Raw genomic sequence first — 12971 nt, 5'->3', positions numbered from 1 at the left:
CCTCACACGCCTGCTTCCCTGCATTTGTACAGACTGCTCCTCATGCCTAGAACGTGCTTTCTCCTCATATCTACCTTAGAATAATTGGCTTTTCAAATTCCAGTTCAGCTACTAGCTCTCCCATGAAGTCTTCACTGATTCTATCAATTCTTCCCCAACCCAGTCCTCCCATTATTCTCTTCCTCAGAGTACCATGTATTATGCCATTTTGCATATGTAATGTGTATAATATGTATACAAATTTATTTCTCTAAGACTATAAACTCCTTGAGGATAGAGACTATTTCATTTTTGTCTTTATGTGTCCAGAAACTAACACAGTGACATGCATATAGAAGGCATTTATTAACTATTGAATTAAATTGAATAAAAGGAAGGAAAATGGAATCACTGACTATAGCTTTTGTCTACAGATTGTGGGATGAATTGCCACAAACAATGCAAGGACCTGGTTGTGTTTGAGTGCAAGAAGAGATCCAAGAGCCCAGCTTTGCCTGCAGAGAACAGTACCTCTGCGGGGCTGGCATCTACCCTCGGCCCTCTAGGGATCAAAGATCCACAACATGGTAAGTAGATGAGACTTGGATTGTGAGATCCAGGAAATGGGAGATGGAAAAAAGGCAGGAAGGATAGGCAAGGTCCTATCAAGCACCACCCATGATAGGTACAGTTTCATCCAAGAACCGGGTTGTCTTTGAAAGTTATTGCCTATTTTAGAGTTACTTATGAATTGAATTTTAACCAAGACCAGGACTGATATCCCCCCAATCCCATTCCAAAGACTCTGCTAAACTATCAAGTCTAATCATACTGGCATAGAGGGAGGGCCAGTTGTATACATCAATCAGCTACCAAATATTTCATAAGGGCTTACTTTGTGCCCAGGACTATGGTCAAGTTTGTAAAACTAAAAGACCCTGGGTCCTGGAGATATATGCTACAGCCTGGAAGGCATAGCACATCTCTAGACCCTGCTGCATCAGAGGCTGAAGCTAGAGGATCGAGCTAAGTTTGGAAGTGAGTTCTAAAATATAGTAAGGCTAAATTTCATCAGGTGTTCACACTAAGTCAAACACCAATATGGTGATCCTCTGACAGTGGAGGGTCACCAGACCAGGTAGGAATGGGTCCAGGTCAGAAAAACAGAATAGGTTAAAGCTTCTATACTGATTGCTAAAATTGGATCTTTGAGTGACTTCTCTACTTCCATCCTGAGTTAGGAAGACCTAGTTTCAGAAAGGAGAAAAAAAAGTGTTGATGATAGATCTACTCAGAAAATCAAAAATATCCATGAGCTATTTTCATAGTAAGTGCCAATGGAGGGCTTTGTACTCAGCAAAGGGAATCATCACTGTGGGGAGAAGCCAAGAAGGCTTCCCTGGATGTGGGGGCAGTTAGGTAGTAGTAGGTAAGACACAGAGAAGTGGGGAGAAGCATTCTGGGCAGGGAGAACTGTGCCAGCAAAGACAAGCACAAACCACACTTGGGAGGCAATGAGTAGGCCAGGCTACAGTTAAGGATTATTTTTGAAATCCATGAAATGTGTTTGAGCAGAGTAATGACATACCTTTGGTATCACAGGGAAATATTCTTAATTGTCTCCCCGGCTTGTAGTCTGGGCTTCACGATGGGACACTGGGTACTCTGGTGGTGTCCTAAGGATTTTTCAGGTTCAAGTATAAATTATAAATTGGGTTTTTTTTTTCATCTTTTATTCCCAGTGCACTGTGTACACAATGAATGCATGAATTGATTATTAACGTGCCACAGTGCCACATGGTTTAAAAAAAAAAAAAACTACCATATTCTAGATGCTGTACAAAGTTTGTTCCAAAAACAAAATGAAATGGTCTTGGTACTTACAAAAGCTTACATTTTACTGGGAGAGCATAGGAAGGATATATATGGATACAGGTAAATACAAAACCTAAGGGAGTACTTTGGTAGGAGGAATTACAGGGTGAAAAAAACTTCCTTCCACCAATGCTGGTAATTCTACAATTATCATCTCAGAGTTTCTTATGATTTAAGTAACTTGTCCAGAACCCCCCAGCCAATATCTTTGGAGGTGGTTGAAATCAGGTCTTTCTAGCTTCAAGATGTGTTCCCTATCCATATAATTTAAAACCTGCAAAAAAAATAAATATGAAGTAATCTGGAATAGTCTGCTTTGATTAGAATTTAATATTACCACAACTATGAAAGTTCTTTTTAGTTCATGTGACTAATATGTAGCACTGTTGAATGAAGCTTGTTGCCATCCACTTCAAGTAGCATAAACATTTCCAAAAAGAAATTATATTGTAGAGATCTTTATTAAGATTTGAGCTCTTCAGAATACTATCAAAAAAAAAAGCATATTTATATTAGACAATACCCAGTGGTGTACTGAAAAGCCCTCCATGAGCTCAAGCAAAGTGAAATTTGCTCTTGTGCATTACTATAATAGTAAAGTTGTGGGATGATCAGCTGTGAATGACTTTGCTGTTCTCAGCAATACACGGATCCAACACTACTATGAATGACTTATGACGAAAAATGCTATCCATACCCAGAGGAAGAATTGTGTCTGAATATATAAAGCATACTTTTAAAAATATTTTTTCTTGAAGGATTTTTTTTGAGGGGGGATGGAGATCTATGTTTTCTTTTGCAACAGAACTTTTATAGAAATGTTTTTTGCTAACTTCACATGTGCCTTCTCAATTGTGGGGGAGGGGAGGAAGGGTGGAGAGGAAGGGAGAGAATCTTGAACTCAAAGTTTTTTGGTGTTTTTTTTTTTTAATGTAAAAAATTGTTTCATATGTAACTGGGAAAAATAAAAATAAAGCCAAAAAAAAAAAGATTCTAGCTCTCTCATTTCTGAGATTAACCCATCAACCTTGGGTCAAGAGTCATAAATAGCAAAGGATAGTTGGAGTACTGGCCCAAGCTACCAAAATTTAGAAACTGTTACCCCTTGCAGTCTTTCAACTTAGAGTCATGTGCACTCCTTGTTAGCAAGAATATTTAGTTATTATTTACTATGTTCCATATTATATATAATATATATAAACATATTATATATAGTTATTTATGACTAATCTTTCTCTCTGAAGTGTCCCAGAATCTGATTCCCACTATTTCCTCAAGCGAACTAGTCTTTAAAAATTGTCAGGGATCTTTGTTTACACAAAACAAACTGCAATGTTCTGTCTTCTCTTAGGACCTGAGGAAGGACCTTTCCTAGTGAATGGGGAGACAATGGAGCACAATGAAGAGAGCAAAGATCGGACAATCATGCTGATGGGGGTGTCTGCTCAGAAGATTTCTGTCAGACTGAAACGGGCCATGGCTCACAAAGGCACACAGACAGAATCAGTCTCTTGGATTGGCCATGAAAGTTCTACTGGCTCATACCTACTGTCTTCCCCAAGAAAGACAACCCAGGACACTCTTTATTTGCTGCCCAGCTCCATGTCTCCCTGTCCCAGCCCAGTCTTGTTTCGCAAGCGGGCTTTTGTGAAGTGGGAGAATAAGGAATCCATCACAAAATCAAAGGAGGACCTCCGACACCTCCGACTCCCAACCTACCAGGATCTGGAGCAGGTACTCCTTTCCCCACACTCTCTTCCCTTGAACTTTTCCTGATAAAGAAGGTAAGGGAGGGAGGAGGCAGTGAGGAGAGGAAGCTGAAGATAGCCCAGAAAGTGTCTTGTTAAGAGAGTCAGCAGACAGATATGGTGAAGAAGTGAGGGAATGAAACTACCTTTGGTGTGTGAAAAGAGCAGAAGACCTTTGTTGGATCCCATCACTATTACTTACCTTGGGCAAGCTGATCCCAAGCAAGTCATATAGCCTTCCTAAGCCCGTTTCTGTAACACTTGTCCTGTCTACCTCATTAGAATGTTTTGAATTGTTTTTAATTTTTTAATTAAAAATATTTACTATTTCTCCCACTTTATTTCCATTTATACCATTCCCATTGAAAACAAACAAAAACAACTCATAATGAATGTGCAGTCAAGCAAAACAAATTTCCACACTGGCCGTGTTTCATCCTGTACCTTCTGTCCATCACCCCTCTGAAAAGATAGATAGTATGTTTCATTATTACTCCTTTGGAATCAGGGTTAGTCATTGCATTGGTCAAGGTTTTTAAGTCTTTCAAATTTGTTTCTTTTTGTAATGTTGATTCAGCATCAATTTCACACAGGTCTTCCTCTGTTTTTCTGAATAAGATCTCTTTCATAATTCCTTACTAGATAACACAATAGAATCCTGGATCAGGAATTAAGGAAGACATGAATTCAAATACAGCCTCAAATACATTTACTAGTAGTGTGTGATCTGAACAAGTCACTTAACCTCTTCTCAGGTTCCTCATGTATAAAATGTGGGGATAATAATATAACTTACTTCACGGAGTTATTGTAATGATTAAATATTGTTTGTAAAGAACTTAGCATAAAGTCCAATAATAGGTGCTTAATAAATGCATGTTTCTTCTCCCAAACTATTTAAGGCACAATACTATTGTCTGACATTCATATAATTTATTCAGCCATTTCCCAATTGATGTATACACTCAGTTTCTAGTTCTTTGCCTCTACAAAAAGAGTGGCTACAAATATTTTTGTATGTGAGTCCTTTTGTTTCTTTGATCTTAATGGGATGTAAGACTAATACTAACAGTATAACTTTGGGGGCATATTTTCAAATTGATTTCTAGAATGGTTGGACCAATTCATGGCTCCATCAGCAGTACAAAGTCTCACTGGATTACTCTGAGACTCAAATACACACACACACACACACACACACACACACACACACACACACATTGTTGATAGTCTTTCTTATACAGAAGTTTGGGGCCTGCTATCTCTTGAGGTCTGTATCACTTCTCATAGTTTTTGGGAAAGCTATATAGGATCCCTGAGCCTAAAGTTGCCTAACCCTATATCCAAATTATTTCAGAATATCAACTGTAGCAATCAAGTGGGTAAAGCTCTAATCCCACCTAGCATCATCAAAGATAAGGAAACTGAGGCAAACAGTTAGGTAACTTGCTGAAATTGCTAATCATTACTCCCACTAGTTGCTGCTCAAATAACTAGTTCACACAGCTACTAAGTGTCTGAGGCCAGGTTTGAACTCAGAAAGATGAGTCTTCCTGACTCCGGGCCTGGCATTGTTCCACCTAGCTGCCCAAGAGTTTGCATTAGCCAAGTGAAATCTCCTTTCCTGTGCCCAACACTCTCCCCATGGCAGAAGCTAAGTCTGCCCAGTTCCTCCCTTGCTGGCTTCTGCTCTTGCTGTTCTTTTATCTTCAGGAAATAGCATAATATGGTACAAAAAGAGGATCAGAGTTGGAATTAGTGAGTTGGAATTTTTTACTTATCCTTAAGCAGACCATTTGGCAGATGCTTCCAGATGAAAAAAAGCAATGGGTAGAAGTGAGATGTGAAATGTGTCTAAGCAATACAGATTATTATAGAGGTGAAGGGAAAGAGGCAGAGTAAAAAACTGCCACAACTGATTTAACCCTCCTGTGATTCTTTCTAGTCACTTTGCTATCCCTTTCTCCCCCATTCCCATTTTACTTATTTTCACTCTGTCTGACAGAGCTGGTTTCCTTCTCCCAATTAAATTCTGAAAAATTTCCTCCTTTAACATGCTTAGGGGTCTCTCATCAATGTTCTAACAATGCTTACTGGAGGATTTGATTGGTACTTTAGCTATCCTCTGACCTGTTGACTTGGGAGATTATACCCTCAAACTATACATAGGTCTAGGAAATCCCAGTTTCCAACTGTAATGGTTAAAATACCTGGTAGCCAAATGCAGTCATTTGAGTGATGAAACTAAGAACTAATTGTTGTTTGCACATGCTGGCTTGATATTTAAGATGTCATTTTCTACTCAGTAACAAAAAAAAATCTTGAAAATCACTTTTAATTTTCCCTGTGGTTAATGGGATATGTCAATCAAATACAGGATCCTGGGACACCACCAAACTGAATCTGATTTTCATTGCATCTCTTATAATATAAATATATATTTTCATTCTTTCTTCTCAGGAAATAAATACTCTGAAGGCAGATAATGAAGTTCTAAGGACTGAACTAAGGTTTGCTCAGAAGAAGATAGAGTCCCTTCGGCTTGAAAGAACCAACAACCATGTCATGAGTCATAGGGAACATCAAGATTGTTCCTAGCCCTGAAGCTAGGAGATCATAGGAGTCACATCATAGAAAATGGTAGACCTCAACTTTCTCCAGAGCTGCCAAACACAAGGGAAAGATTTTTCATCAAAAACACATACCCTCAGCTCTTTTTTCCCTATTCATTTGAAGAGGAAGTATATTTTCAATGGGGTGTTATCCAGAGATGTTCTCTTCCATGCCTCCTGGCTGAATAAAAAAAAAAAAAAGGCTAGACAACGTCAATACTCAGTACAAAAGATCTCTGCTTCCACCACAATCCTCCCCCTCAGCTCCAATGTCAGTCCAGAGGAGTTGAAAGTCTGGCTACGGGATCTTGACAAGGCTCACAACCCTTCTCTGAAATACTGCTCTTATAACCTCAGGTGATCTCTGCATCCTTCAAACTAAATTCTAAACTCAGCCCTAAGACGACTCTTTAAATATATATATATCTTCCCTACTTTATCTGAGAACAGGATTCGTTGTTCTACCTATTCAACTTGCTTCCAGTCTACAACAGTTCCCTTTCCATCAGATATGATGAAAAGAATCCGGGAATCAATCAACAGACTAGGCTTCTCCTAGACCTTCCTCCTCCAATCCTGGCATCTATAATTTCAGTGGACTATAGGGATTATCTCAACACCGTTTTACCATGTCTTTGAAGACTGGGCAATCATTTTGTCTTTGGGTGTCCACAGATTTCCCAGTAGGTTAGCCATTCTCTTCTCTCCCACACTTACAAATCTCACTTCTTTCTCAATCCCTAGGCAATTTACTAAAAGTGGACTAATTTGCTCTCATTTTAAAAGCCTGTTACCAAAATATCACTATGTGCAATTGGGAGATCATTATCTCAACTATCAATCTATCTAGCCTATATGATCATAATAAGAATATTCTGTCTTCATGCTCCATGACTGTCCATTTTGTAGAGTGTTCTAATGTTTACAAAGCACAATAGATATTACATAAAAATTATTCATCCTTACTTTTGGGGTAGAAAATGTTAAAGCTAGAAGGACGTGAAAGACTATCTTTTCCAGTTCTTTACTTTTTTAGAGGAAAGAAAACAAGGTTCAGATAGAGAAGTGTCTTTTTTCAGGATCACACAACTTATACATGATGAAGTTAGAACTAAAATTGGCTCTTTCTGTAGGTTTCTTTCCACTCTGCCATATTGGACAAATCTGTAGAATAGACAGCATAAGAATTATTACCTACATTTTACAGATGAAGAAATGGAATATCAGATTTGATTTCCTCTAAGGTTATATACTTAAAAGTGGCAGGGCCAGATAAAACTTCTATGTCCATTGCTATCAAATTAAGTTCCTGACATTATTTACCCTATCATATGGTTTAAGCATCAGTAGTAGCTGAAATAAACAAAATACATTGTCTCCATATATTTTTGCATTTGATAAGAGCATGGATTTACATCATACTGTAGGTAGAAAATATCTTTAAAAAAAACTTTTAATTTTTAATTCAAGGAAATCTTTGAAAGTTCAGTTGATCATGACAAAATCCCTTTCTTTTTGTTTCAATGTATGTTTTGGGGAAAGAGTATGTATGCCTTCTCATTAGTGAAACTGTTTGAGGTATAAGCTAAGTAGATGAATAGTTTCAATAATGGCTGATATTGTAAATATGTATACTTTGTATATAGAAAATACATCTGCATGTGGGCTGAGGTTTTTTTTTCTGTGTAAAAATGTGAATGTGAAATATAATTTTTGGACATTCCTATATTAATCCTAAACACACCAAGGTAGTCTAAAATCAGAAAACAGTAAAACATCTAGCACACAGAATTTATAGTTATGTCACACTTTCATGCAAAGCATGATAATATACATTTTTATTAAGTTGATTTTAACAAAATTTGCATTGATATTGTCCACAATTTTGGAATTTTGTATCATTCAACTTCATTAGTCTAGTTCATCTGATCAAGGGTTTAAAAATTCCTATTTTGATTCCTTTTCACTAATCCAAATGAGAATTTGGCTTTATCTTTTATCATGGGATAGCTTTCACTTTTAAACTTTGAACGCTGTTTTCCCAAATCCATCCTCACTGGTCAAAGCCAACATTTCCAGATGTCATTTATTTGAGTACTGGAAAATTAATTGGATAGGAGGTAACTAATTTACATTTTCCCACAACCACTAAGCTGCAGGGGTTGCATTTTTATTATCATCTTATCATGTACATCCCTTTAGCTAATCCAAAAGACCAATTCTTATGTTTTAAAATGAATTAAAATATGTAAAATTATAAAGGAAACCAATTGAATTGAAATAGTTAGGCAAAATACTTATTTAAAAAACTTAATTCATAGGCTCAAGTTAAAATCTCTGTGCAGAAAGCTTGGTAGTCTTGTTTACATTAAATCTTATAAAGCTGTAGAAGTTACAGGATTGAAGTGGAACGGACAATTTGGTTAAAACCTGCTTTACCATCATTTAACCACCTCGGGTCTTAAATGTGTGTTTATTGTAGATGTTTATTCTCAAAACAGTGTCACTATTAGTAGATAGTCTCATTTCTCATTGGTACTTGCTAACACTTTCCGTTGTTGTAATTTGCAAACCTGTCCAAAATTGTATATGTAAAAGAACTGACAGAAACCAAATGTACAGATTGTAAAGTCTTTTGATACCTAATGTAAGTTTTCTTTGTTAAATATTTATATGATAAAAGATATTAGGACCATCATCATGTGTCATTTCTTGTAACTAATGGAAAATAGAAAAGTTTGACATTTCAACTGCCTGAAAACTATTGGGATGTTGATCTATGGCTTTTAAGAAATGGCCAAGTACCAATTCACTAAATAACAAACATATGGAGAAATTGAAAAGTGGGCGTATGTACATTAGAACAAGCTTTTATTTTGTGCTAAGCATTGTGTGAAGTGTGGAATAGATCACAATCTCAAATCAAAGTTGGCGTATACTTTTTAGAAATTGGTATGTTGCTAAACCCCTGCCATCAACAGAGATGAGCCTTTCCAAACGTAGCTAGTCTATTAGTGGTCAAAACCAAAATCTAGCCCTATATATGAAACCTTTCTCTACCAAAGTTTGTACTTTACTAGCCTAGACTTAGGGAATCCAGTATTATTGAATGAGTGAAATTAAGAATTCACTCCAAAACTGAGTTGATTAACGTGAGGTAGAAGGCAGGTTAGAAAAGAGGCATGTGGAGGTTTGGTCCAGAGGATGCTTATTCGGTAGGATAGAGGGATACAATACACAAGTTGAATGACTGGACAGGATGTGAAGCATAGGCTAGTCTGCTAGAACTGTTTGGTTCATCCTCAATAATTAGGACAGCTTAGCCTCAGAGCATCTTCAAAGTGGGGTGAATTATCTTAGAGGGATATTCTTTAGGTCAGGTCTGGAGGATGCTCTCATAGAAAGGAAAGGGGCAGTGGCACAGATGGCAAGATGTCACCAGAATAGGGCTTTAGTGGAGTTACAATTTTATACCTTTTAATGCCATAACCAGCCCTGATTAAAAGAGAGTCGAGATTGAGGGCAAAATATAAAGGGAAAAAAAAACTTTTCCAGGATTTAGGAATGTTAGATTAAAGGTACAATTTCATTTTGGTTTTGTGTCCCAAACATACTGCAATGGACATAACAGTTATTTATCAGCTGCAAATTTGACACCTAAAAAACCCAATAAAGACTTGGAAGGGACTTTTAAGAGATGATCTAAACCAAGCCTGTCATTTCACAGATTAATAAATTTAAGACTCAAAGCAGTGAATGACTGCCCACAGTAGTAAACAAGCTAAGTACCAAAAATAAAAATAAATTTAAAAACCATTCATTCCCCGGTTTCCCTACCTCAGAAAGATTTTTTGATTCTGAGATCTAAATTATTCTCAATATAATTTTATGCTCTCCCAGACAAATCTCAGAAAAATGAAGTTGTTTAGGGTCTATTTCAGAAGGAGTTCGATGAATTCTTTCCACATCTACTTTCCCTTCTGTTTCTATTATCTCTGGACAGTTCTCTTTGATAATTTCCTGTAAAATAGAATCTAGGCTCTTTTTTTGGTCATAGTTTTCTGGAAGTCCAATGATCCGCAGATTATCTCTCCTAGATCTATTTTCCAGGTCTATAGATTTTCCCAGTAAGTATTTGACGTTGTTCTCCAGCTTCTCATTTTTTTTGTTTTGTTTGACTGATTCTTGGGTTCTCTGTGAATCATTCATTTCTATTTGTTCCATACTGACTTTTAAGGAGTTATTTTCTTCTTTCACAGTTTTTAGTTCTTTTTGTAAATGCCCAATTTCGTTTTTAAATGAATTATTTTGCTCTATTGAATTTTTTTTCCATTTCCCTAATTTTTTTTTTTGAGAATTATTTTCTTTTTCCAATTCAGAAATTCTATTTTCTTGAGACTTTTTTATCTTTTCCAATTCAGAAATCCTACTTTCCTGTGTTTTTTTAACCTTTTCTAATTCACTAATTTTGTTTCCCTGCATCTCCTGTGAATTCTTTATTTTTTCCAACTCCAATTTCAGGACATTGTTATTCTCTATCATAACTTCCCTTTCCTTTCCCCATTTTTCTTCGATCTCCCTCAATTTTTTAAGAGCTTCTTCTAGGAGAGAGTTATGTGATGGGGGGCAGGAATCGTTCCCCTTTAGGTTGTTGTCTGCTGATTCTCTGCTGTCAACTTCCTCGGGGTTGGATACCCGCTCTTTCTCTGTATAGAAGGAATCTATGGTTTTTCTAGCTTTTTTGCTCATACTTAAAAAAATCTTTTGGGGTCTGTCCCTGGGGTAGGAAATTATTTACTTCTTTACCAGCTTCCTCCCAGACCGGATGGATGCAGCGGCCCCTGCGCCTGAGCTAAGAGAGAGCTCTGGGAGAGAGTTCCCCACCCCCTCCCTGGAAGTGCCTCAGAGGTGATTAGCACTACTGTGCTTCGAGGGCGTAGAATAGTAAAGACAGAACGAAGCCCAGCCTATGTGTCCGGGTGGGGAGTGGATGTCTGCAGCAGGTGACGTGAGAAGCCCCTGTGCTCAAACTGGAAGTGTCTGCCAGAAACCGCAGTCCCTAGTTCAAAGGTTCCGCTTCTCTGGGACTTCCTGGAGCTGAGTTCCACTCCCTCCAGCTAAGCTAGGCAGTGTGTGTTGCCTTGGGCCGTATCCACCCACTTGTCAATCTCTTAACTATTCTCAGGTGGTAGCTGAGGCCACACCCCCTGGTGCCAAGAGTTCTGCTGAGTCACCCCCAGGATCGGGGGAAAAATCTAATCTGAGTTTTAAAATATTTTGGCTTTCTCTTCTGAACTGCTAAATAATTAGCAGAGAAGAGCTAACAGCCTGTGCCAGATTCCTTTACCTCAGTGGCTTCTCTGATCCCAGAGCCCTTCCCAGCGCAATGGGCGCAGTGTACCCCTACCCCACCGTCTGTGCTGGTCTCTCTTCTTCCTCCCCTGAGAACTGACCTTTCCTGTTGAAACTCCAGATTCTCTTCAGCTGGTAAGTCGTGCTTCCAGTCCTTGTGGTATCTATCAGTCCTGAGCTAATTTTGAGACTTAATTTATCTAATTGGTTGTGAGGGAGTGAGGACGTTCACTGAGTCGTGTGTTTCTTCTCCGCCATCTTGGCTCCGCCCTCCAAAATGAAGTTGTTTAAACTACATAAGGGGGGTAAGGTATAATAAAAAGTATTATTTAGTAATCAAAGCAATTCTAATTTTTTTTAAAGTTATTTTTATTTTCTCAAGTGGTCCTTTCTGATTTACAGGGTAGGAAACAACCATTTGGTACAGAGGAATTCATCAGATTCTATATAAATAACACAAGCGAAACTTAAACTAGTATTTCAGTGTTCACAGCTGTTATTAAATGGTGTTTTCTTAACTACGGAAAGGATTTTTTCTATTGTCACAAATGAGAATTTGAGTGTTTTTGTCCATTAAATGTAAACATACAAAAAATACTCTAAACAAATGCTCACAAATAACAACAACAACAAAAAAAATTCTATGTCTCTTTCCTCTGGAAAGTATGTTGTCTTACAGAGTTGGCTTGAAAATACGTTTTCAAGCCTGCAGCAATACAGAATTATGCCCTTTTTTGATGTTATTACATTTCCTTAGGATTTTACAATTTTTTTTTTTTTAATTATTGAACAAGTAATCACATCACTTCTCTGGTTAACAATACACCTGTTGAATTAGAGACTGAAAAGTTGTTCTGCATATTCTGGGACATTGTTTCTACAACCTGCCTGAGAAAAAACCTATGCAACACACCCACATTTCTAGGGAGAGATTTATCATTCACTATTTGTTCCTTGTATAGAAGGGACTCCCCAGAAGAGTTAATATTATTTTACTAATGTTCACATATTAGTGAAGCAAGTAGCAGGGTGTTATCTGCATATAATACATGGAAAATTCCTAGGAGATATAGCACTTGCTCCACCCCTCAAATGCTCCAGGAAATAGTGTCACGATTAGAATTCTGGATTCTGCATTCCCCAGACCAATGGCATGCAGAGATACCAAACTAGCTCCCAAACACTACAGAAAACAGTCAAATAAGATTTTTCAGAAAATGGCACGATCCATGGAACCAATTTAAATCTAAATTTTGGCCAGATTTAATATTTAAAAAAAAATCAACAGATAAAAGTAATTCGGCCTAAAGACCTAGCCCAATTCTCTTCTCTCTCTCTCTCTCTCTCTCTCTCTCTCTCTCTCTCTCTCTCTCTCTCTCTCTCTCTCTTCTCTCTCTCTCTCTCT

The 12971-nt window shown here is 37.5% G+C and overlaps 1 protein-coding gene across 1 annotated transcript in view; it reads left to right on the top strand.

The window, feature by feature from the left end:
• RASGRP1 (RAS guanyl releasing protein 1) overlaps positions 1-8912 on the top strand; it is a 113464-nt gene extending 104552 nt beyond the window's left edge. The window contains exons 15-17 of the mRNA XM_074289232.1: positions 414-566; positions 3206-3588; positions 6063-8912. Coding sequence (XP_074145333.1) covers positions 414-566; positions 3206-3588; positions 6063-6200 — 674 coding nt within the window. The 3' untranslated portion in view covers positions 6201-8912. The remainder of the gene's footprint in view (positions 1-413; positions 567-3205; positions 3589-6062) is intronic.
• The last annotated feature ends 4059 nt before the right edge of the window (positions 8913-12971 follow it).

The sequence above is a fragment of the Sminthopsis crassicaudata genome, chromosome 2 (assembly GCF_048593235.1).
Source record: "Sminthopsis crassicaudata isolate SCR6 chromosome 2, ASM4859323v1, whole genome shotgun sequence".
Taxonomy (NCBI): Eukaryota; Metazoa; Chordata; class Mammalia; order Dasyuromorphia; family Dasyuridae; genus Sminthopsis; species Sminthopsis crassicaudata.
Note: the sequence above shows the minus strand (reverse complement) of the source record. Positions and strands in the feature narration are given on the sequence as shown.